Source organism: Episyrphus balteatus, chromosome 1, assembly GCF_945859705.1.
Source record: "Episyrphus balteatus chromosome 1, idEpiBalt1.1, whole genome shotgun sequence".
In the NCBI taxonomy this organism is placed as follows: Eukaryota; Metazoa; Arthropoda; class Insecta; order Diptera; family Syrphidae; genus Episyrphus; species Episyrphus balteatus.
In genome coordinates, this window is record NC_079134.1 from 42412345 (window position 1) to 42438232 (window position 25888).

Below are 25888 nucleotides of genomic sequence, written 5' to 3' on the forward strand. Positions count from 1 at the left end.
GCCCACAATGGTTATTGTAACCATCGTATTGTAGAAGTAATATAACTCCGAAACTCTCCATGTACTAGTCAAAAGTGAGAAAAAAGCTAGTTTTTTGCTAGTAGGCCGAGAAAATTTTTGGAGTAGAGGTATAACCAAAATATAAGTACGCAGTTTTGCAGCCATACGCATGTTAATGTCGAGTTCAAAGGTCTGACAACTCTAATTTTGTGCTTTATACGGTTTTCGGGGGGTTAAATAACGTAAGTTTTCCACTTAATGTGAATGGGCTAAATTTATACTTTTTGAAATTATAAATATACAAGCTGGTGCTTTATTATTTTTCCTAAATCTAGACACCCCAATCTTGAGGATGTGACCAATAGAACTCAAAATATAAGCCGTTTATACGATTATGTTTTAGAGGCTTTTTTGTTTAGATTTTTGTTTGTTTATTTGAATTGAAAAGCCTGATATAGTAAGTTAAAAAAGCTTATATCGTGAGTTCTATTAACCCCATAGCCGAGATTGAGGTTTCTAGATTTAGGAAAAATAATAGAGCATCAGATTGTATATTTATAATTTCAAATAGTATACATTTAGCCCATTCACATTAACTGGAAAACTTACGTTATTTAACCCCCCGAAAACCGTATAAAGCACAAAATTAGAGTTGTCAGACCTTTGAACTCGACATTAACATGCGTATGGCTGCAAAACTGCGTACTTATATTTTGGTTATACCTCTACTCCAAAAATTTTCTCGGCCTACTAGCAAAAAACTAGCTTTTTTCTCACTTTTGACTAGTACATGGAGAGTTTCGGAGTTATATTACTTCTACAATACGATGGTTACAATAACCATTGTGGGCTCATTTTATAGGTAATTATAAGTACTATAATTCATTCTTGAAGAATTATCCAAACAAATCGAAAGTTCGTCAGATATATGAACAAATGTCAATTTGTCCCAACCTTGCGATACAAACCCGCACTTTGACAAACTATAAAATTTTATTTAATCAACTCCCGGAATTGTTTTGTATATCATTTATTAGATAATTTTATTGTTAATAAGTCTTACCTTTGCCATTTTTTGTTAAAATGAATAACATTGGAGCTATTCAACAAAAACGAAACCAATCTCTTTTCCAAGATGGCGGCTGTTCCCAACCTCCAATTATCCCAACAAATTGACTTTTATGATAAGGACAACCACCCGAACACATTCCATGAAAAAAATTTTGTCCCGCGAAAAATGCGATTTCATGCCCATATTTTGACTAATTTCCCTGAGCTAGTAAGAATATCATAAAACTTTATTTTTTTTTCCAATTTTTTCTATTATTGGTCACAGTGTAAGATCATTATAAAATACAAAAATCTGCTTCATTAATTATACAAAGCATCAATCGTTCTGCTATAATGAAAAATTCTTGTTTCTTTCCAAGTAATGCGCATCAATACAATTTTTTATTTTTTATTTTTACTAAGCTTAATACAGGGTACAGATATAACTTATAACTAACAGTGAAAAAAATTTATAGCAACGATTAGGATATATTGGAATAAAAATTCATCAGATAGATTTAGAGAGAAAGAGCGTTTGGGTTAAAGTCGAAACTTTTAAAGTTTAAATTGAACACGTTCAGAAAAGTTTGGAACTTAATATTTACTCAAATTTCGCATCTCTGATTGGTAAGCTGTCAACAAAATCCTTCCAATTTTGGCAATTTGATTGAAACGATGACTGGAAAGTTAGGCAAGAAAAATTTTAAATTACAAATTGGTCAGTCGACATAAATTGATTGAGGTCCATGAATGAAAAGAATGTTTGGTAACTATTTTCTGTTCCCGAATGAATTCAAATTGAATAATTGAATGTGGTCCCGACAAGGATCTAAGGAAATATGCTATTTATAATATTATATCGAAAAGAACTATAGGACGTCCATGGGTTTCTGAATATGAGGAGGATAAATAAAAAATTATAGCCGTGCTTTATTGGTAACTTTGTTCTCAGCTTATAAAACATTTTACACAAAACACAACAACAACAACAAAACTTCTATTAGTTTATCAAATATATTTACTCTTGTAACTACAACAAATAAAATAGGAAAAAAAGATTTTTGTTTTTTTTTTTAATACATAAATAAATAAATAAGTAAAACAAAAATAAATAATACATTAACAAATGGATAAAACAAAATTAATTTCATCACTCATGTTCTCTGTTGAGGAACAGTTTTTGAATTTATTATTATTATTATTATTATTATTTATTACAATGTAATTAATTACAAAATAATACAATTAAAGCAGTAGCTACCAGGACTATTAGCTTAAATTAAAAGAAAAATGGATTTAGTAGGTTAACATTAAATAAGTTTATCTATTTTTAAAGATTTTAGAATTTTGTAAATCAATCTTATATTTTCTTCTGATGGATATTTTAATATGTCTAGTAAAGATCTATTTTTGATAAATTTATAAAGAATACTTTTCGTTGTATTGCAATCATATAATAGATGGGGGATGGTTAATACTTCTCGGCTGCAAATGTGACATCTTGGTGGATCTTTTCGTTCTAGCAGGTGACTGTGGGTGATGTTTGAGTGGCCCATTCGGAGTCTTAGAAAACACCGAATCATGACTGTTGAACAGTTTGTTGGGTATAAAATCGATTGGCCTTCTGGATTTATATTTGAGTAGTGGTGTTGGTAATTACTCCATTCAATTTGTTTGGTCTTAAAAAAATGATTTCTCACCATTTTGGTTATATCAGTTTTATTTGGCACATAAGACATTAAAAGAGGTTCTCTAGCTGCTTGTTTTGCAATTACATCTGCAAATTCGTTGCCTTTAATACCTGTATGGCCAGGTACCCATAACAGTTTCAATTTGTTCTTATTTGCAATGAGATTATCCCTTATGTATTGTATAGTTGGTGAGTTGTTGTTTATGTTTTTTACGGCGTTCAGTGTGGACAGGCTGTCTGTACATATTATCGTTTTCTGTTTTATGTTAAGTTTAATTGCTGCGAGGATTGCACTGGATTCGGCAGAAAGAACAGATGCAAACTCCGGGAGTATATTTTTGCAAAGAGTGTTTTCAGTTTCATCAACTACTGCGAATGCTGTACCATTTTCGTTTTTAGTACCATCGGTGTAAATGAAGTACCAGTTTTCATCTTTGTATTTTGAAATTTTTTCATTGAATGCCGCTTTATAGATTTCCTTGCTGGTGGTGTTTTTCTGTAATTTGCTTAAGTCGGTAATGACCGAGTTTTGTGGAAGAAACCATGGTGGATATGACGGTTCTTTTGCTGTGTTGAAGGTGATTGGGAAATCAAGAAGCTTTGAAGACGAAATGATGTTATGTATTGTTGATGGACATTTAGGTATTCTTTTACGTTTGATGGTTTGTTTTAATATTGGAATTATCGGTGAGTTGGTTGCTGTTGTTATTTTGTTTATTAGATGAGCTGTAGTACAGGCTTGTCTATGTTCGATTGACGGGAGGCCAGATTCGGTCAACATGTTCATGATCGGTGTAGTTCTAAAAGCCCTGAGTGCCAGTCGTATCGCTGCATGGTATTCTGGTTTGATAAGCTGGATACAAGATTTTGAGCATTTACCGTAAATAGCTAGACCATAATCGATTTTTGATAATATAATACATTTTATGATTCTAATAACAGTGTTAATGTGTGAGCAACTATATTTACTTGTAAGATATCTTATAATATTTGTCCTGGTAGCAAGATTTTTTTTTAGATATGTACAATGGTACTTAAAACTAAATTTACTGTCGAAAATGACACCAAGTATATTTAAATATTCAACGTTACAAATGTTAATGTTTTTAAAATTGAGATTTATTATCTTTTGACAACTTGTCTTTCGACATATATGTAGAATGTTAGTTTTTGTTAATGATATAGTTGATCCTGAATATTTGGACCAATCGTCTATTTCAGAAAGAATATTTGAAAAAATTTCGGCAACTTTTGGTATTTCTTTGCATTTTAGAAGAATTATTAGGTCGTCTGCATACAAGGAATGTTGGACCGTTTGATATTTAGACATAATGTCACTAATTTCATTGAAAGCTATAAAAGGATGAATAAACATTGTTTACTCTAGTACGAAATTTCCTATTAGTTAAAAATGATCGAATGTATCCGAAAATCTTCGGACCTATTTTCCATTCCATTAGCTTGTTTAAAACAACATGGATTCCAATTTTATCAAATGCCTTTTCAAAGTCAATTGATAAAATTGAAATGTGGTTTTTTGTTGATAATGATGACGCTATATATTCGTCAATACATAAGAGGGCATCTGTAGTGCTACGATCATGTCTAAAAGCCACTTGATTGTTATTAATGAAATTGTTTTTATCAATAAACCACTGTAATCTTTTAGCAATTATCTTTTCCAGTATTTTACCCGTACAGGGAAGCAGGGATATAGGTCTATAACCATTAAGTTCAAGAAGGTTCTTTTTCGGTTTGGGCAGTGGTATGATGGTAGCTATTTTCCATGCTTGTGGGATCGTACTTGTATCAAAAATTTTGTTATATAGGGATAAAATTCGGAGCTTCAGGGGAAGCGGACAGTTTTTAAGCATAGGGTACGATATGCGATCGAAACCCGGTGTTTTGCCCTTGACTAGATGCAGACAATTTTCCAATTCGATTAATTTAATTGGCGATTCAATAAACTTGGCAGAGTTCGAGATATTTGTGGAAGATGGAACTAATTGTAGAGAGGTGAATTTAGCTTGCAAAAACTCTGTTGGGAAACTGCTATCATCTGACTGTTTAGCCCAACAACTCGCGAAGCAGTTGGCTATATCTGAAGATTCGGAAAGTGTATTTGAGTCTGTTTTAATTATATTGATTGTATATGGAATATAATTCCCAGTGAGAGTCTTAATGTCCGACCATAGTTTTTTAGGTGAAGATTGGGGGTTTATGTTGTTAGTGAACGTTTCGAAACAATTTTGCTTAGCCAATTTGGCAGCTTTACGAAAACACGCGTTGGCTTTGCGGTAGCATATAAGGTTAGCATCAGTTGGATGTCTTTTAAAAATCTTCCAGGCGTTTTGTTTTGTATTTCTTAAGTCACTAATTTCATTGTTCCACCAGGGGACATGTTTTCTAGTATTTTTGTTATGCGACTGTGGAATTGAGTTATTAGCTGCAACTTTGATTGTTTTTAGTATTCTGGCTGCTTCCTGATTTATGTTTGTAGATATTTGATATGTAGACGTAAAGTTTGAAGCGTTTGTTTTGAAAAGGTCCCAGTTTGCTTTGTCTGTTAGGTATTTTGGACGTGGCTTAGCATTCGTACGTTCTGAATCAAGGGTTATATTAGTGACAATTGGGAAATGGTTACTACCATATAAATCGGAGAGGACTGACCAGGTTGTTGATGGGTATAGTTGAGGAGAAATTAAGGTTAAGTCGATATGCGTCAAGGATTTGTGTGTTGAAAAATGCGTGGGGTTTCCGTTATTCAGAAGAATAAAGTTGTTATTTGTCAAAAAATTTTCAAATATTTTACCTCTAGTGTTGCTGTGGGGAGAACCCCAAAGAGGGCTCCAGCAGTTAAAGTCGCCTGTTATCAAAACAGGGGTTTGGATTACATTGACAATGTTTTCTAAATCCGAAGAAGAGAACACTTGGTCTGGTGGTATATATACATTGATTATTGTTATTTTGATTTTCAATTCTAATTCAATTGCAAGTGCGGAAATATTTGAATTTATTTGTATAAGTTTATGGGAGATGGATTTGTGAACAAGAAAGCCAATTCCTTGTTTTGCAGTGGTGTTTGTTGGTAAATTATAGAAATATGTTTTATATTGTTTAGGTGAGTAATTTGTAACTTTTGTTGGGTCTGGGTGGTTTGGTATCAAAGTTTCTTGAAGTGAAATGATTGATGGGTATTGATCTTTAATTAATAATTGCAGCTCGTGGAAATTATTAAAAAAACCATTTAAATTCCATTGCAGGATTTTTACCATATAAGAGAAAAAAAACCTTATACACAATATATTTTGTTTTTTTTTTTTTTTATATATATTGTGCAAAGGGAAGAGGTTTTGTGTTGAATAATTTGGTTTAGGTTGAGCTGGTGTCTATTCTGGAGCCGCATCTCCCGGCGTGCGACATGAACAGGGGAAGATATATCCTCGCCTGCCCATGTCGCACGCCGAGAGATGCGGCTTCTGTTAGAATGCGATTTTATTTTTTAAGGATCGTCATCATCCATAGGTGATGTGTCCATAAAATATTTTTTGTCATTGATGAGGTTTGAGGTTAGGTGAGATATAGGAGAAAGGGTATTAGTATTAATATTTTTGGATTGTGATATTGTTTGTTGGTCTTTTTGGGTAGTGTTATTTGTGGAAATGTTATTTATTGCTGTTATTTTTTTTGATTCTTGTTCAATTGGTTGAGTTTTTGAAAATGAAGTATTTATTGCAGGTGAAGGTGGATTTATTGATGTTGTTTTTTCGAAAGATTGTGTTGAAAGGTTAGGTTTGTTAGCTGAAAGGCTATTTGTTTCGTTGTTTTGTTTTTGTGGGGAATTTGTTGCTATGATATTAGAAGGGCTTTTTTGTTGAATGGTTCTTTTTGCAAATGAGTCAATTATTGGGATTGTATTTTTTGGATTTTGTAGTCCATAAAGGCGTTTAGCTTCAGACATTGAACATTTTTTTTTGGTTTTAATTGTAATAATTTCTTTGGCGATTTTGTATTCGGTGCAATCTTTGGATGAAGAGGGGTGTGGGGATTTGCAGTTTGCGCACATGGTGCGTGTGCAGATCTCTGGTGAATGTGGTGGAAGGGAACAATTGACACATGTGGGATCATTAGTGCAACGTTTCGATGTGTGGCCGAGGAGTTGACAACTTTTGCAACGCATAGGGTTTGGAATATATTCCGTTACCTTAGCATTGAATAACCCTATCTCTACGGATTTTGGTAGATTGAATAAATCGAAGGTGAACAACAAAAGTCCTGATGGTCTTTGTTTGCCGTTCTCGGTCTTATTGAATTTATAGACATCCGTCACTCCTTGAGATTGCATTTCAGTTATAATTTCTTTATCTGGCACATTGATCAAACATGGTGCGAAAACTACACCTTTGGTGGAATTCAACTGGTCATGAAGTTTCACTGAAATGGGACACGTGTCTGCCAGTGATTTGGCTTTGAGAAAAACTTCTGCTACTTTTTTTGATTTTACAAGAACAAGCAAATTGCCATCACGTAATTGCGAAACGTGTTCAAACTCTTTACTAATACCTTCTATACCTTTTTTTAGTAAGAACGGATTTAGAGACGAAATTGGTTTATCTTTATCGGTAGAAGAAATAACTACAAATCTGGGATTTTTAAAGCTTGAGGAAGTAGGTAATTCAGGGTATTGGTCAGCAAATATAGGAGATACTAATTTATGTTTTTTTGACGGGTTCAATTCGTATGGAGAATCACTTTCCGCAAGAAGCGCAAATTGATTTCCATTTCTTTTCGGCCCGGAGGCCCTCATTTTTAGTTAAACAAGAGCCGCACAGACAGATAAAAAAAAAAACACCGCAATGGATATAAGTATAAGCGAGAAAGAAATAAAGAAAATCAAAGCAAACGGTAAAACCGGTTAGGTTTGGATGCACAAGGCAGAAAATCAACGCACTGTCACTAGAGAACGATCTTATCGATTCGAAGGTTAGTCGGTGACTGAGTTTTTGAATTTGGTTTTTGCCAACATTTTAAAAGCACACTGTACTTTCTTCAACATTTTAAACCCAATTCCTGTTTGGGTACTCTGCAACTGTATAGTTTTGTACATTATTTTTGAATAAAGCAGAAATATTTCTGTCTCTAAACAGAACTATTTTGGAAAAAAAGTGCACACCGCTATTTCTTCTCGGTGTGGAGCTTTTTAAAAAAAAAAGGTTATCAGATTTGACACACGTTTTGATTTTAAGGTAGCTAGTATCAACATCGCACGAAACCAGATTTTTTTTTCTGAAAATTCTTTCTATAAATTTTTAAAATTTTGATTAATAAGGTAATATATGTATATCAGATTTACTTTCACAAGGTGCTTTAGTCCCTTAACTCTTTCAGCCTTGGTGGTTAGTTATCTAACCACTTTTTCAAATTTGTTTATGTTTTTTCCATGCCATCTGGCGGAAGCATTTCGCACTTTTTGATAGCAAAAATGTTACAAATTTCACTTGGTTTTGCAAAACGGAAGGACCTTCTTCAAAGTATTGCACAAAACCAATATCTGTTTTTATTTATTTTTTATATTGAAATTCATTTTTAAGTTCTGAAATATATAGAAATAAAAGAATGAAACATGATTTGTTTGATTTTGAAGTCAAATTATAACGGAAACTACAGATTTTAACTACCATTTTTCTTACAAAAATAACGGTTTAAAAAAAAGTTATATGCGTTTTTCTATTCAAATAACCATAATAAATATAATTATAAACGAAAATTGTAATTGTAAATTTTATCTTTCACTCAAAAGTGTGACTGAAAGAGTTAACTGCTTGGTTAAAGTAGAAAACACTCATGTTGAATAATAAAACTTTGCTGTTTAACATCTTCCAGGTGCTTAAATTGAAGCTTCTCTCGCCTTTGGTGTGAAATACAATGAAATTATTGAACTTCCGTTTAATAATAAATTAATTAACCATTGTTTGCGTATAACAGTTTCCTCCCATAACTTAACATCATATCTTTCATCTTTTACTTTTACTTGTTCTTGTTTATCTAGCTGTAAAAATACTTAAAAATTTGTGTAACCTAGTTTATATCCACCTATCACATTATATCCAAAGATTCTTTAATGTTGATAAATGGGATATTCATTCACCCTCCATAATATTTTAAAAAAAAAAAAACAATTACAAACTGAAAAGTCAACGACAAAGTTCGAAGCACTTTTATGAATGTAATCTAAAAATAAAAAAATAATACTTCGAGTTTTTATCTATATTTACGTTTTACCGTTTGTAAAATTGACCAAAACGTAAACAATCATTGTATAAGTACTCTAGTGATCCATTTTTGGATTTTTTTTTTGTTTTTTTGTTTTTTTCTTACCATCAAAGAAAAATGACAAAATAATGCAGTAAAAAAAAGAGGGAACATGCGAGAGGCTTGTTTGTTCAGTTTTAATGCGCCTCGCGCTTCTTCAATTTTCGACTTAAGCTTGTTTTTTGGAGTTTTGTCTTTTGTTTGTTACCTGTTTCAAGGTGTGACGTGTTGGCATCCAAAAATAGTTTAACCAAGACTTGAAGTAACGTAGAACCTGTTCTCATCGTGCGTCTCAATTCAACCATAAGCTGCATTCACTTATTATACTGTATCCGTTTTCTGTTTTTTTTTCCGTTGGTCATGCACGAACTAATATTCTGTTGGTTTTGGTTTGGATGGGTAACTAAAGCTTTATTGAAAAGAGGGTTACCATACTAAATTTTAAACTTGATCCGTGATCTTAAAGTGGCTAACATTTAAGTTGTGTACATTTAAGATCATGAACCAACGATTGAAAGTAAAGGACCAACAAAAATGGAAAAAAATAAATATTTCACTCCACCCTAATGTACATACATATGTACCTAATTTTTTTTTTAATTTTCAAAAAAAAAAAAGAACTGTGCGTGCCACTGTGAAGAAATAATTTATCCATATTAAGTTATGTAGTTTACATAGTTAAGTAGTTTACGAGAAAGTCAGAAATCAACAAAATTGTTCGATGAAATGTACAGTTAATAAAGACTCAAAAAATAGTGTTTTTATTTCAAAAGTAGGATCTTATAATTTTTACGTATTACGTATTTTTTAGTCAAAAGTAGAGCCGTTTTTAAGATTAACAAAATAAAAAAGTTAAAAATCAAAAAAGGATGTTAAAGCGTAATTAAAAATAAAGGGTTGCCAAAGGTAATTTATTATTAAAAAAAATGATTTTAAACAATTGTTGAAAATTATTTTATCTACCTATCGTCGGCGGAAAGCCAAATTGTTCTTAGTCACAAAAAGTAAATTTTACAGGGGACGATTTTTAAGTTTCTGATTGATTTTTTGGCTCGTCCGTTTATCAAGTTATGTTTTTTTAAAGTTTGTTTTTTTTCCTTTGAATAAACTTACTTAAAGAAACTTACTTCATTCGTAAAAACAAGCTATTTTTTAATATTTTAAAAAACTAAAAACCCAAAATTGTACATAAAACAATTCCTATACAAGTACGCACTTTCCTTGAATAAAAAGTGGGCTTAGAACAAAATATGATGTAACTTAAAACAAACAAGAATACTCGGGTCTCATTTTCAGAAGGCTACTTACCTGTTTTAATTGTTCGATGGCCCATTAAATTATATTATCTGCTGAAGAAATTTTTGTAGACAAAAACGCTTTTCAAATTCGGAAAGAGGACCCTCAAATTAGTAAAACTGCATTATAATCTCATTTTCGGTAAAAAGTGGATTTAAAACAATTTTGCTTTCCGCCGACGTTATACAGACTTCATAAGTATAATGAAAAAAAAAAACTAAAAACTAACAGAAAATCAGAAAGTTGCCAATAATCTCATTAAAAAAAATTTGAAACAAAAAGACAACTTAAAAACTTTAACGTTCATATAAAAGGAAGACAATTAAGATTATATTAATTATTAATGAAGCTTTTGATACTTAAAAAAAAATAAAAAGAAGGCTAGGCTTTTCAAACATACTTCAATTGATCTTACTTAAGGCCGAACAACAGTAAGACCAAAGAAAAATGCAGTATTTTTTTTTTAAATAAAGTGAATAATTAATTTTCCAAAACAAATAAATCCCTAAAGGTATCTAGGTTAGGTACTATTAGAAGTCAAGTCGTAGGATAAAAGTTCTCTTGTTTTTTTTTTGGAAGATAAATCATAAATGGGTATTCCGCCATCTTTAGAGCTTCTACGGGTTTTCTTCAACGTATAAATTAAGGGTTCTACATTGAAAATGTCTTCCATTATATTTTTCATTGTTTGTAAACTACTCTCTAATCTCTGTGTCTGTGTTATGACTACCGGTTCCGGCAATTTTAATATCTCTTACCTTGCTGTCAATGTACGCAGTATTTATTCAAGCACCGAATTATGTTCACCAAATTTTAAGAAGAGACCACAAAGTTGCCGTGTTAAGTCTAAATAACGTACCCATTATTTTGAGCATTTAATTTTTTTTTTTGTTAGTTCCATTTATTACATATTGTCTAATTCATTTGCGTGAAAAGTAACCGATTCATATTAATGTTACAATCACGATGACGAAAACGATAGTCTGCAAGCATGTATTGGTACCTTTGCAGAGAAAAAGCATATTAAAAGTACCAATTATCTGAAAATTGATTCAGTGAGAGTATAACCACATTAAATTGATGATGATGGCGCCCTTTTCTCCTTGATTACACCCAAGACAGACTTTTTACCCGCAAATACCCAACAGACGCGTTTTTAGGGTGGCCAACAATCACCTGAAAATAACTGAATCCTGACGCCCTCGGCTCCCTGATTAAAAAAAAAAAAAAAACCATCACCAAACAACCGACAGACGGGCCCAAAACAACTTCCTTTTTCGCAAAAGCAAGAGCTTGGGATAACCTTTTGACTCCCTGATTACAAAAATACCCATAACAAATTTTTTACGTTCCACCGAACTTAATATTTGTTTCAACCTTGAATATTCTTTTCAGGAGTGGTTAACTTATATTGGTTTAACTATCTTTTTGTAAACAACACCACTCATTCAAGGTCTCCTCATTTTAAATGACTGACTAAAAAATTAAAAAACCACCCTTCATTTTATTCTCCTTCAATTTGTCAATGTTTGATATTTCCAAACATTTTCCCTCTACCCCCTCCATAAATTGCAAACAATGCTTATTTGTTTTTAATTGCATAGTAAATCAAGCACTGATTTTTTCCACATCTTTGTTGTTCTTAAAATTATTTCACTGCAATTAGCAAAGTGAAATTGACATCTAAATGCTTTATTTTCTAATTTTTGTTTGTTATTGTTCGTGTTTCTTAGTACTTAACTTGAATAAAATGTTTCTTCCAATTTTCCACCCTGTCAATATACATATATTCTCATTTGCATATAGTTTCACTTGAATCGGTAACCCTAGCCTAGCTACTATAAGCTCACAATAAACCATTAATGACTGACCACTCACGAGTCACGACCGACCAAACCATTCCGTTGGACAAAAATCAACAAAAGAACGGAAGAGTAGGGGGACGACAGACGGCACCAACCGGCCAATATACAAAACAACAACATTCAAATACATCGTTAGTAGTTTTCCCATTACGAAACTAAAGTAATGACGAAGTCACAACACAAACGTCGTCGCTAGTCTCTCTGGTAGCGACTTCGGTCTGTGTTTCCATTTCATTTTAGCCCTCTTTGGCTTCACACTGACACTCTCTAGTCGTAGTAGTATAACAATCGTTCGTGCTTAGTGTGTCTTTATAAAAATACTAGTTTGGAACATCTATATCATACAGGTTTTCTCTTCTACTTACTGAGAGCCAAACACACGACAACACGGTGCAGGGCTAGCTGTATATTTTGAGGTGAGTGATGTCACTCTTTACTTTAGCCATTCAAATTCGAAATTCGAATATCGAAAAATCTTTTATGTTAAAATATTTTTAGTTATTGTTGGCTTTTTTCACCGAAAGCGAGTAGAGCCAACAAAACAACACAACACAACAACAACAGAAACCAATTGAATCCGGTTACTGAGGTGAGGCCCAAATCGAGCTTTCGCAGTCTTGATTCCAGTTTTGAACCTCACGGATTGATTTTTGTCTCTCTATTTCGTGCGCATTTGAGTCAACAGTCTGTTTAGTTGCTTTCTTAAGAAACCTTTTTGGTCGGAATGTGAGGTGAACTTTTTGTATTGAATCTTCAAACTCAATTCATTGGAAATAATCTTTTGTGTCGTATGAAGCAATAATAATTTTCCCAGGTGTTAATCGATATTCGAAGTATGTTTATGAATTTTTTGCTTTTGTGTTTTTCTATTTGTTTGCTACCTTGGTGACACGTCTTTCTGTAATTTTGTTTGCATTTCTTTACAAAAAGAGTCTTACAAATTGGTTGGAACTTTGGATTGTATAATTTTGTGTTGTTTTTGGGGAGTGGCTCAAAAAAAAAAAAAAAAAATCAAAAGAAACTTGGAACCCTTTGTTATTCAAATTTAATGCTTTTTTGGGCGTTTTCGAAAATAATAAATAAATTTGTGAATTTTTTTCGAAGATTAAGTGTAACGATATTCGAAAAAGAAAACTGCATAGTGTGAGGGTGGTGTAATTCAGATAAAAACCCGATTTGTATATCAAGTTATCCCCTTTCCCATCATCATCATCAGAAGCTCAAAAAAACATTCTCTTTTTTTTAATTTTCTGTTCACCTTTTTTAAATGAGGCCAATGAACTATCACCTCTCTGTGTGAAATGATGTGCATTTTTTCTAATGCACTTTCTTTGGCTTCTTTTGTCGTGTATAAAAATAGTGATGGAAATTGAAATACAAAAAAAAAAAAAAAATAGTTGAAGTGGAAAGTTCTACAATCGCGTGCTCGTTGTAAAACTGAAAATCTCATTAGTTTACTATAGTCACAAGAATAAAATGAAAAAAGAAAATACCTTTATTACTATTGCAATGACATAAATTATAGCTTAGCTAAAGGTACCCTACAACTATTTGCAATTTTTAAGTTGACTTTTTGTTGTTGTTGGTTTTTTTAATAAAATTTTTTTATTGTATCGTTTTGTGTGGGATTGCGAATGAGTAATATTATACTTGAGTGAACTATCTTCACCGCAAGACTGTGAGTAATATAAAGTTGAGCTTCTTGATAAAATTTTTTTATAGTTTCTTAATTGAGTTTAAGTGAGACTTTAATGTCTAATATTATTATAGACTTTCAATGTCAAATTATGTTTAAAACAAAAAACCAACAATAAAAATTACAGTTTTTTCCACACCCCAATGAGTTGTCTAAATTTATTTATCTTGAACTACTTGCTTAATTACCAAAACAATTGAATTTAAGAAGGTTTTTTTTTTTTTGTAACAAAAGTTGTTTACGTTACGTGACTACCTTGGTTTAAAAGTTTAACGACATACATATACAAACAAGTATTGTTTTCGTAGTTATCTTATTTTTGTGTTGGTAGGTATACCATCTATAGCTAACAAAATTTACCATGCCAATTATAATTATTTTATTTGTATTACATTGAGACATTTTGAAGCTTAAGAGCTTTAAATGGTTTTTAATGTTTTTAATGAAGAATTTAACGGGAAATAAGTTTAATATGCCTAAATACGATAATGAGTTGTTAAATGTTGTTAGATATGTATGTTTTGGACTTTTTAGGGTTCGGGACTTTTTTTTTCAAATTTCAAATTAATGACGGAGAATACTTTTATTTTTATTTTATTTTTATTATATTTTTTTGTTTTTATTATAAAACATAATAGCAAAATTATAGTCACTTAAACGAAACTACTTGTAATTAACAAATTTAAAAAATTTTCAATCACCTTTAGAATATCAGAAGAAAATTGCCAACGTTCAAAAATGGATATTTCTACGAATAAGCTTTAACTGAGTTTTATCTAACTATTGCAAAATTATAATTAATTTATGCACAGCAAAAAAAAAATACTTTTCATTATTTTATATTGAAAAATATTACATATTTCACATTATTGTGAAATATGTAATAGGTATTACAAAAAACTAACAATTTGCGTACTTGTTATGGAATAATAATTATTTGTTTTTCTTGAGAAATAAAACAGCAATGCCAAATAACATTTCTTTTGTTCAGTGGTCCTGGTCATTCCGTAACTCGATTATCGCCAACCGATATCGACGATGGTGTTTATTTTCGTAACTTCAATGATCACTATCGTCCCATACGATATCGTTTTTTCGCTTTCCGTAACTCGATTATCATCATGAAAATGATTGTTTTTGAACGATTATTGCACGATAACTAAATAGGTATTGTCCTCAGATAATTTTTTCTGAATTAAATCAATGTTATAGGAAATATTAATGTAAATAAGAGCACACAATCTGGCTCTTGGCGATTCAGGGCTCTTTTAAAATTACAGCATTTTACAACAACGAAAATATACCAGAGATACATATAAACAGTGACAAAAAATTTCCTTACATTTTCATAAACATACATTATGTATTAAAAATTTCATTTTACCCGTATCAATGAGCATGAAAACCAAAATGTATCAATAATTAAAAACAAATAATTATGCTTCAAGTCTGATAAACCAAACTTATCTGAAAATTAAAAAAAAAAATATCATAGAAAAGAAAATTGCATGAGTTTTTGTGGACCATTTTTGAATGCGGCTATTTTTGGCTCCAAGGTTTTTCAAATACGGCTCCTTACCTCTGGCAACACTGCTGCAATTTTTTACAATTATTTTTCTCTTAAAAAACTCAATTAGTACTTCATTAAGCACCCTAACTTAGGGTCCCTAAGTATGTTATTCCATGATGACAAACGAGGCGATAGTAATAGACAACAAATTACGGTGATCTGTGATCTATGCATACTTTTCCTACGATTTTCGGTAACTGATTCTGAATCTGTCACAAAATCATTACGTTTTTCAGACACACTGTCGTTCGAAAAATCTTGGTCAAATTTGTTTTCGAATTTTGTCAAATCTGCTCCAATTACTACATATTTATTTATTTCTTATGTGGTTTTTAAATTTTTCGTATCGTGTTTCACTGTGGAACTTCCAAATCAGGATAAGTAAATTTTCAAGTTTTCAATAGATTGAGATTGAGGCTGTTGGGAGGTCAACTTAATACATCGAAATTATTTTCTTCGAAGTTCTTTTAAACCTAAGAAATAAAATAAAATGCAACTTTTAATCATACAAATTTTAGCTTATTTTAAAGCTTGATATTAGTCTTTCATATAAAATTTTGGCTGTATGGCAGGACGCACTGTCTTGTTGAAAAATGAACCGGCAATTATATCCAAACAAACTCCAGGCCAAAGGGCTCTTATATATTTTTGCATCTTAAAGGTCGATTCCTCGCAAAAGATAACATTGTTCCTCACAGCTTAAGTTAAAATAAGATGCTCCCAAGCCCAATGCAATCATTTTTGTCTCACTTCGTTTTTTTAATTCGGCATCAGCATTTAAGCTCTAAGTTCAGATTTCATGAGCCTTTACCTCGCTGAACTTGATGAAATTACTTTTCTTTAACTTGTCCTGTAGCTCAACTCAGCGTCGCCGACGACGCGACCGTTCAGCACCAAAAAACGATCTTCCACTGGGGGCGTAATTTTTGGCTTCATGAGCCTTTTTTTCAGCTCAAAAGTCGCGGTCTCACGACCGGGCAGTAAAATGTTTGATCAACATTTTTCGAACAGGACTGTATTTTAAAATGATCATTTCTAAACGCAATTTTTTAGATACTTTTGACGTCGTGTTATTTCTGTTACTTAAACAAATTTGGGATAGGTTTTATTTTGGGATTCGAGTTCAGCACCCCTAAAACCTTCAGAAAGGTATATTTTGATTCTTGTGGAAAAAAAATGTTTAATTTTGTTGACCAATTTTAAAAAATAAACATGTTGAATGAGCTGTGTGGCCTAACTAGCAGATAAAATTAAGTCTATTCATTTGAAGACGTCTAATACTGGCAGCCCTAGACACATTTTTAATCAAACCTTAATTTTTAATCGTCTGACTCAGAAGTAATTTCAGACAAATAAACTATGGCTTATCTGAACTTATAAACAAGCTTAAAGTGTAATGTTAAATTTAACATTCTATCAAAAAAAAAATTGATGCATTCACAATCTTTGAAATTCTTTCAAGTTGATCAGTATTGATGTTTCTTTTGCGTTCTCAATACATTTTTAACGAAATCATCTTTAAAGATAACATGCTAGCTAGGTCTTCTGCAAAACAAAATACAGTTATTTCTATTTTCATACAAATTACAGTAAAGTCCCCATAATTAAAATTTTTCAATAATATTTTACAAAAAATTTCTGAAACATTTTTAACTCCTAATTATTTTAGCAATGTTTCAACGGTTAGTATCTAAGCATTTTCCTCAAATCTCCAAAAGGGTATTTTAACACTTTGTTTTGAGCTTATGAAAAGTCCCTTAAATCATTTCCCCTAAAATAGGCTAGATTTTCATTAAATCAGGATTCTTTTGAACTTCATTAAACCAAAATACACATATTGTGTTCGTTTGCTTTAGATGTTTTTTAAAAATATATGTGTTTTGAAATACTCAAAGTAAATTTTCTGTTTTTCTATAGTTAAATTCTAGCGAACCACAAGAAATTGAAATTCTACGACCTGCCAATCTTAACAATAAGACTATAATCGACGAAATAACTCGCAAATATTCCACAAATAGAGGAAGAGACGCTAGAGAATTAGCACAATTAGTTTCAAAACCACATTTTAAGGCAAGCTCTTGAGTTTTTTTAATGAAAAATAAATCTTTTAATAAATATTTCTTTATTTACAGGCACTATTAAAAGCCCACGATGAAATAGGAGAACTTTTTGAAAGTCGAATACACAAAGAAGAAACTCGAAAAGGTCATTATCTCTTCCCTCCCGATATATTAAATAGCAAAATGCCGGTCGAAACTATAAAAATGGTCGGCCTTCGACGAAATGTCAACCAACCTCTTGGTTTGACTGTCGAAATAGATGAACACAAACAATTGGTGGTAGCACGTATTTTAGCTGGAGGAGTTATAGACAAACAAGGACTTTTACATCCTGGCGATGTTATACTCGAAGTAAATGGGGTTCCAGTTCATACTCCTGAAGAACTTCAAAATGAAGTTTCACGGGCCAAAGAGAATCTCACAATGAAAGTTGGTCCAAATATTGAGGAGGAAATGAGATCAGCTAGAATGGCTATGGCCGGTGGACAGGTAAAAAAGGGACAAAATCTCGAACCAGGAAAGAAACTAACGGTAAGTGGTGTTGTAATGTTGTAATAGAGCTTATTATAGCCGTGTTTTATTGGTACTCAGTATTTTACTAAGTAAACATTTTATGCTGCAAACAACAAAAAACGATAACTTTTATTTATTTTTTATAATCCTATATTGTTGAAGGGTCAAAAATGTATAAGTCTATAAAAACAGTTTCTCTGTAAACCAACAAATACAAAACATTTGTTTATCCTCAGCAATCATTTGTTGTTGTTTCCCGTGTAAAATTTTACTGAGCTAAGTACTGAGTTACCAATAAAACACGGCTTATATAAATTTAGTTTTTGTTGATGTTTTTTTTTTTTTTTATTTAAATGATAACTTGCAAAATTATTGAATATTATTTTATTAATGTGGCATGAATTATTGTTTAACGTTATAATGTAGCTGAAAAAATTGGTATCCTTATTCTAAAGTTGATCTTAGTAAAAGTAAGTAACAAAATTGAACATAAATTATATCCAAAGAAAACAAAACAACGAAAACAGAACCTAAACATAACATACAACTTATACTAATTTGAAAGGATATTCGACTCAATTTTTACATTGATTTTCTTGTTTCTTTTTTTGTCTGTTTTAGTGCTACATGCGAGCTTTGTTCACCTATATTCCATCAGATGATTCACTATTGCCATGCAAGGAAATTGGACTCGCCTTTAAGCAGGGAGACATTTTACAGGTACGATTTTTTTCATGGTATTTTAAAATTCTGTTCTACAAAAAGAAATCAATCCAAAAAAAGCGAATACAGCTAATTATAAATTAGCACGCTATACTCGCATAAGATTGATTAAAACAGAGTCAAATACTAGTGACCTAATTCACATAGTAATTTTTAACATTTTTTTAATCTTTATCATTAGAGAAAAAACTTTTTGAGAAATGTTTGCATACGGTAATAGCAGAAATGGTTGAATAGTCAATATCCTCCTATCCTAACCGTCATTTTCATTTCAGTTTCTCTATTTATGGAATATCTGGGGTCGAACTACGGCATACGTTTGTTAACGTTTTGACTATTGCTCTCTCTATTTAATTAGAAGAAAATGATAGAGACATAAAGCGTCAATACGTTAACGTACGTATGCCGAGTTCGACCCCTGGTTTAATGCAAGATCAAGTTCGATTCTAGTACCAAACACTCGTTTTTATAAACCAAAGTAGTATCCCTCTAATTGTTCTGAAAAGCTGTTTCACTGCGTAAGTTTTATCTTTATGTGCCATCCTTCTTCTCTCAGTTACAATTTACCGATTTAACTTCGTTCCTTGGTAAGGGTTTCCAAGCAGCTCTATTCTTAGCCATCCGCTTCCAAATACAAACGTTGGTTGAGACACCTTTCAGTATTAAAAACTCTCTTTCCCTTTGGATAAGAAAACCTTTCAAGACTTCAACAAGTCATGTTGAATAGATTCAGATTTGAAACCAAATAAAAGAAAGGCTGGACAGGGTTCATTTTTGTCCAACTTTATTCATTATTTTATTAATGATCTTCTTTCCGGATCTTCAATCTACTCAATTGCTTTGCTGATAATATTGGAGATGATTTTATTGACCAATTTGTATTTAATAGCCGACGGAATATACATTTTCCAACCCAAACTATTTGCTAATAATAGTATCTTAAGTTTTAAATATTATTTTATAGATTCACAATTTCGCAACCCTGAGCTGAGAAGTAGAAATCCAACGGAAAAATATGACAAGCTGGACATTGTCTAATGGGGTACCGTCTATGATACGTTTACTTTCAATCAATTGTGTTTAAATTCTCTTCTTGATGATTCGAATACCTATTTTGTTTTCGTCTATTAACCAAAATAACTAAAACAATTTGTTCTAACTCTTTTTCATGGCTAGCACATGCGTAATCGATTGTTTCTTCTGATAATGTCGGTACAATTAAGGATTGAAAAGATAAAAAAAAGTAATATGTTTCTATTGTTTACTTCCAAGTAAAGCTCATTGTTTGCTTCAAGCAAGATGGTAAATAAACATGAAGCCCATTTTCTTCTACATCAACAAATTCAACAGATCAAAAAATTTTACTGACAGATCGAAGATTTTTCATCATTTCCAAAACTGATCGTTTGACATCTTCAGCATAGATTTTTAGATTCTTTTAAACTGCATAATTTCGTCTAGATTGAACAAAGGTTTTCCCAGTACCAGTGGTCTATTGCCATTCGCCTTGTCATTATTGTGGGCTTACAGTCATGTGGGCTGTGCACTCAAACAATCCAATCGAATATGACTTCTTAGCTTGCCACCTTAGCGATAATCACGTTAAAGTTTAATCATAAGTCTTTTCAAGAAGATTTGGCAGACGGCACAGATTAGTGTGAATTTAGCCCTGATGCTTCTTATCACAAAATCACGCGCATAAGTCTACGGTTTTAATTTGTTTTTATGCCCTTTGCATCCAGTTTCACATCATGTGTTGCTCTGATGTCTGTATTGCACTCATGTAAACTATCCACTATTTGTCTGTTTAATATTCGTATATTTTACCTTTAGGTCAGAATTGATGAATTTGGATTATCTTTTTCATGGTTCATAACTTGAAATTTTAATCTTACGTTGAATAGTCTTCGGCTTGGAGAGCTAGGTCCTTTATTCCGAATACGTCCAAGAAGCTCATTTGAAGTGTTAAGTAACTAGTTCGAGCTGAATAGACCTAGCTGTCCTATCCCCCATTCCATCGACAAAATTGCTCTACTACCGCTTACTCTATTCCTCGTAATCAGTACGGTGTATTTATTTTTTATGCGTTATGGCGTTTTTTTTTCGATGCATGGTTTTTGTATATGACACCTAGTACCATTTGAATTTTGGGTACTCTAAAGATTCTTCTTGTTGTATAAGAAATTTTCAATGTTTTATTTTATTTATTTGCTTGTTTTTTTTTTACAGATAATAAATGTCAAGGATCCAAATTGGTGGCAAGCCAAAAACATAACAGCAAACAACGATCAAATTGGTTTGATTCCATCACAGGATCTTGAAGAAAGACGAAAAGCTTTTGTAGCTCCGGAAGCAGATTATGTGCACAAAATTGGTATTTGCGGAACAAGAGTAAGTTCTTTCTCCCTGTGCACTGATTTATTTTTTAATCATTCTAATTGCTTTTCTTATTTAAGATCTCAAAGCGAAAACGCAAGACTATGTATCGTTCTGTGGCGAATTGTGAATTCGATAAAGCAGATTTGATGTTGTACGAAGAAGTAACACGAATGCCACCGTTTCGAAGGAAAACTTTAGTTCTAATTGGCGTCCAAGGTGTTGGTCGTCGTACATTAAAAAATCGTCTGGTCAACAGTGATCTTGATCGCTTCGGTGCCGTTATACCTCGTAAGTTATATCAAAATAAAAATCAACTTTCACTAAACAAAACACCTCATATTTTTAGATACATCCCGTCCAAAACGAGCACTCGAGGAAAATGGTCGTACATATTGGTTCCTCGATAGAGAAGATATGGAAGATGAAATTAAACAAAATAATTTCTTAGAATATGGTGAACATAATGGAAATTTATATGGAACTCATTTGCAGTCTATACGGGATGTTATTAAACAAGGTTTTTGTTTTCAAATCGAATACAAATAAATTGGTTTAACTAATTTAATTTCAATTTCAGGCAAAATGTGTGTTCTAGATTGTGCACCAAATGCATTGAAAATTCTTCACAATAGCCAGGAGTTGATGCCATTTGTTATATTTATAGCCGCACCGGGAATGGAGCAACTAAAACAAATCTATAATGAGCGCAGGGCTACGGGTTCAAATAAGAATTTAACTGTAAGTTAAGCACATACCACAAGTCATTTACACAATGCATGTATGTACTCATATAGTTCGTCAGGCCTGCTAAAAGCAATCTATACTTTATTCATATACTGTTTCTATAGGTCTATTTTATGTTTTTGTGCAGGTTTTGCTTTAACTAGTCTACGCCTAGCTACGTTAGCTTGGTATGCAACTGATGCTTTAAAGAAGCCAATGGCACTTCCTACGCATAATATTTCTTATGGATTTTTGGTTTGTTAATATATGTATGAAATGCATCATTCTAAATGCTCCACTAAGACATTTTTTTGCAGGGGTAATGCCTCTTGCGAAGAAGATTTCGAAATCCTTACTATTGAACTATCTCGTACTTTTTTTTGAAATATGTTAATATGTTATGTCAAAGACTCCAGCGATGGTATAAAAGATCCAATAATTAAATTTATATAATTGAATAATTGAGAGTAGTCGATATATTAAAGAATTGATAGTATTACATAAATAATTGAATCGGTTATTACAAAAAACCACTTGAGTCACACCTTATTCAAAATCGATGCTTATTCTGGGTAAAAAGCAGATTAAGATAATACATTCCTTCCCCTTCAAATTATAACGGTTATTCCAAAAACAACTTAAGTCTAGGGACTTGAGAGGTTTTTGCATGCACTGTTTGATGGAAGGTAGTTATATCCGGCTGAGTTTAAAATTTGCATCGTCCTGATTGTTTCAACAATATTCCAGTCTTCAATTTGGATAATATTTGCCACACATATAGAGGATTTCTTTTTGATGAAACGGTTGGTGACCCAACCCAAATAAGAATGATGGAGAATATGATTATGCTTGAGCATGAAACAGTTTTTATTGGTTCCTGAAAAATTCAAAATGTTGGACTTAGTTGGTTTTTGAAATGACCGATTCAATTAAAAATATATTAAAAGGTTTAAAAAAGAAAACTTTTGACTGTTGTTAGCCGATCTTAATTTGATTGTACCAATTTAGTTGCAAGATTCTCAGCTCATCAGGCTTTGGACTGGGTTGGGGACGGAAACGTCTGCTTCAGCATTTTTCTTAAACTTGAATTTAGATAATATTGCCTTTACTTCGTCCGAGCCGGATGGAGTACAGAAGAATATTTTTCTAAATCTTCAATATCGAGTGTTACCACACTAATATGTTCCGTGGTCAATTATGCTGATAAGTAACCTTACGAGTTCGTTTTTACATTAGGTATATAGCAATAGGTTTGTTCAACACTATTTTATGGACTGAATAAGGAAAATTTTCAAATTTCTGGACAGCCCTCCAAAGTTAAAGCCTTAAGTTTGCGCTGGTCAATGTACAGGCCCATGAAATTCAATCAAAAAGGGAAATATTTTCAATTAAAAAATGTTATTACACTTTTCATAAACTTAATTTGGTAAAAAATGTGAAAAATAAAAATTAGAGACCAACAAAAAAAAACGATAAACATTTATTTCATAAAAAAAACTATTAAAAACAATATTTAAAATAAAACAATTTAAAATTAAATATTATACTTTTAGCTTCACTTTTTTGCTTAAATTGCTCGAAAAATTTCTGTTATCAACGCTTCATAATATTTTTCTACAAATCTACAATTTTTTCCTGAAATACAAGAGTATATTATAAGTTGAAAAGTTTTAGAATATTCCATGGTTCGTTTTTAGAATAAATGTTCTGAGTACAAAACACCATTACGCATACCTTAATCATGCTTCATCATCAGTGATTTGAAAGACCAATTCATAGACACCACTCTATTGTACAACTTAAACAAAAGTACTTATTTTCTTAAAGCTTTCCGAAATGTTTATCAGGGTGAGTATATTTAGTATATTTGGAATACCTACACTTGAACCAAGCTGTAAATTTATTCAGTTATTCCTTATCATTGACAAGGGTGCAATCGGACATGCGATTTGTATTAGGTAAAAGTCACATACGAGCATACGAGAAATTTCAATGTGACTGTCAACTATCACAAATCATCTTAGTCAATTTAGTTCATGGTTTTTAAGGGCTATCATAAATTCATAATAAAACCCTGATTTAAAATAATATCGCCTCCAAGCGACCACAAAAGATTTGGGTTTGTTTGTAGGTGGACCCCATACAAATTCAGTTAAATAAAAAACAAGGAGGTCGGTATTTCTACTGTATTCCTCTGTAAGAGAATACAGAAATTCTATCGAACCTTTTTTATAAACCTTTGTTACTAATTGGTTGCTTCCTGTGTTCTCATAAAAATGTATTGATGTATTTATCATACTCATTCGCAAGTTCTAAAAAAATCTACCATATCATCATTTCATGTACCTACCTCTACATCAAGAGTATTTGTTAAGCTCTTAACTTGTCCTCCAAATTCCATATTTTAACTTTTTGTACTTTATATCAACAAAACTTATTAATCTTATGTACCTTACTTTTACTTGCAGTTTGATCGTCAAAGTTCTATTCGATATAGCTCTAGGCGAGCTCGAACACTAGAATCATTAGCATCGCTCTACGAAGTAAGTTAAAAACCTCATTATATTACTCATTCAATAACTAATTTGACACTACTTAACCTTTGTTTTTTTTTAGGATGACGATCTTGTTGCCACAGTAGAAGAAAGTTCTTTTGTTCAACGCAAATATGAGAAGTATTTCGATATGGTTATTGTAAACGAAGATTTCGATGAGACATTCAGACAAGTCGTAGAGACTCTTGATCAAATGAGTCATGAGCATCAATGGGTGCCAGTTAATTGGATTTATTAAAAATGTTTAAACTTCTTCTAAATAAAAAAAAAAACTTAAACTAAAAACAATCAACGGCAGCGGAATATTTACACAAGTGTCTTATTTTATTTAGTTAAAATCTACAAAACAATCAAAGCTCTTAACATTAATTATTATTATACACATACACATAACTATATAATTATTATATTTAAAAAATAACTATACAATGGTTATCTCATGTTTTTTTTACAAATTTCATTCTTTTTTTTTATTAGACAAAGTCTTTTGTTATAGTTATTCATTGTTTCGATTTAAAATTAGAGTTGCATTTATGTGTTCTTTTTTTTTGTTTTGAATATTTTTTAAAAGTATTTTATACAAATTGTGAAAGAAATATTATTTTATAAAAAAACAAGTACAATTTGTGTACATATTAAATATGTATTAAAACCAATATTAGTTGTTGATAGTTTTTATAATTATAATTATGTTTTTTTTTTTGAATACTTATAATAATTGTATGCTTATAATTTTCCGTCCTTATTTTTTAATTTGAAAGAATAAAAAAACATATTTAATTCGATAAGATGAATGAAAAAAAAATGAAGATGAATAGAGAAGAAGTGAAATGTATTTTCATTGTTTAAGTTTTAATATAACTTCCATGGAATCTCTATTTTTAATTATTGCTTAAAAAAATCCTGCCCAAACAAACTATTGTATGTTAAATAGTTAAACGAAGATTTAAATAAAACAACAACTATGTTATAGTAAGCTCAAAACTATTTTCGCTTGAAAAGTGTTAACAAATTGTCTTTTTCTTTTTTATTAATTTATGCATTTTTTTGTGGTAAAAGTATTTAAATCAGACACGCAGCACAGTGGTGTCTTTCATACATTTTGGCGACAAAAAACATTTGCATGGCAATTTCTTGATGACTTAAAGTCATGGAATGGAGAATATTTAAAATTAAAAATGATTACTTCAAAATGGCGAACAGCGTTTTAATATAATTTTGTTTTTCAAACTAGTTGGGGTATGTATATAAGCTAGAAAATCCTATTTATTTTTATAAAAAAAATTACTATTTTGGCTTGATATTTATGCCTATTACCAATGTCGTGAAGTTTCACAAAATGACATTCCCTTACTTTTTCTGTAGTAGTAGTCTGTAGTAAATGATAAAAAAGGAATAGATATCTATCAAATTCAAAACCAATTTTGAGAATTTGGTCAAAAGATATCGGCTTCGG

The 25888-nt window shown here is 31.4% G+C and overlaps 1 protein-coding gene across 3 annotated transcripts in view; it reads left to right on the forward strand.

The window, feature by feature from the left end:
• The window catches only part of LOC129918902 (protein PALS2), a 34217-nt gene extending 9314 nt beyond the window's left edge, over positions 1–24903 (forward strand). The window contains exons 1-10 of one of the 3 annotated variants that reach the window (XM_055999680.1): positions 12739–12802; positions 17397–17549; positions 17612–18070; positions 18674–18772; positions 21005–21166; positions 21232–21442; positions 21501–21671; positions 21732–21892; positions 24346–24420; positions 24494–24894. In XM_055999680.1, coding sequence (XP_055855655.1) covers positions 17723–18070; positions 18674–18772; positions 21005–21166; positions 21232–21442; positions 21501–21671; positions 21732–21892; positions 24346–24420; positions 24494–24670 — 1404 coding nt within the window. In that variant the 5' untranslated portion in view covers positions 12739–12802; positions 17397–17549; positions 17612–17722 and the 3' untranslated portion in view covers positions 24671–24894. Of the gene's footprint in view, positions 1–12738; positions 12803–17396; positions 17550–17611; positions 18071–18673; positions 18773–21004; positions 21167–21231; positions 21443–21500; positions 21672–21731; positions 21893–24345; positions 24421–24493 lie in introns of those variants that run through there. The other 2 variants (XM_055999664.1, XM_055999671.1) reach the window with 2 other exon arrangements.
• Positions 24904–25888: the final 985 nt, after the last annotated feature.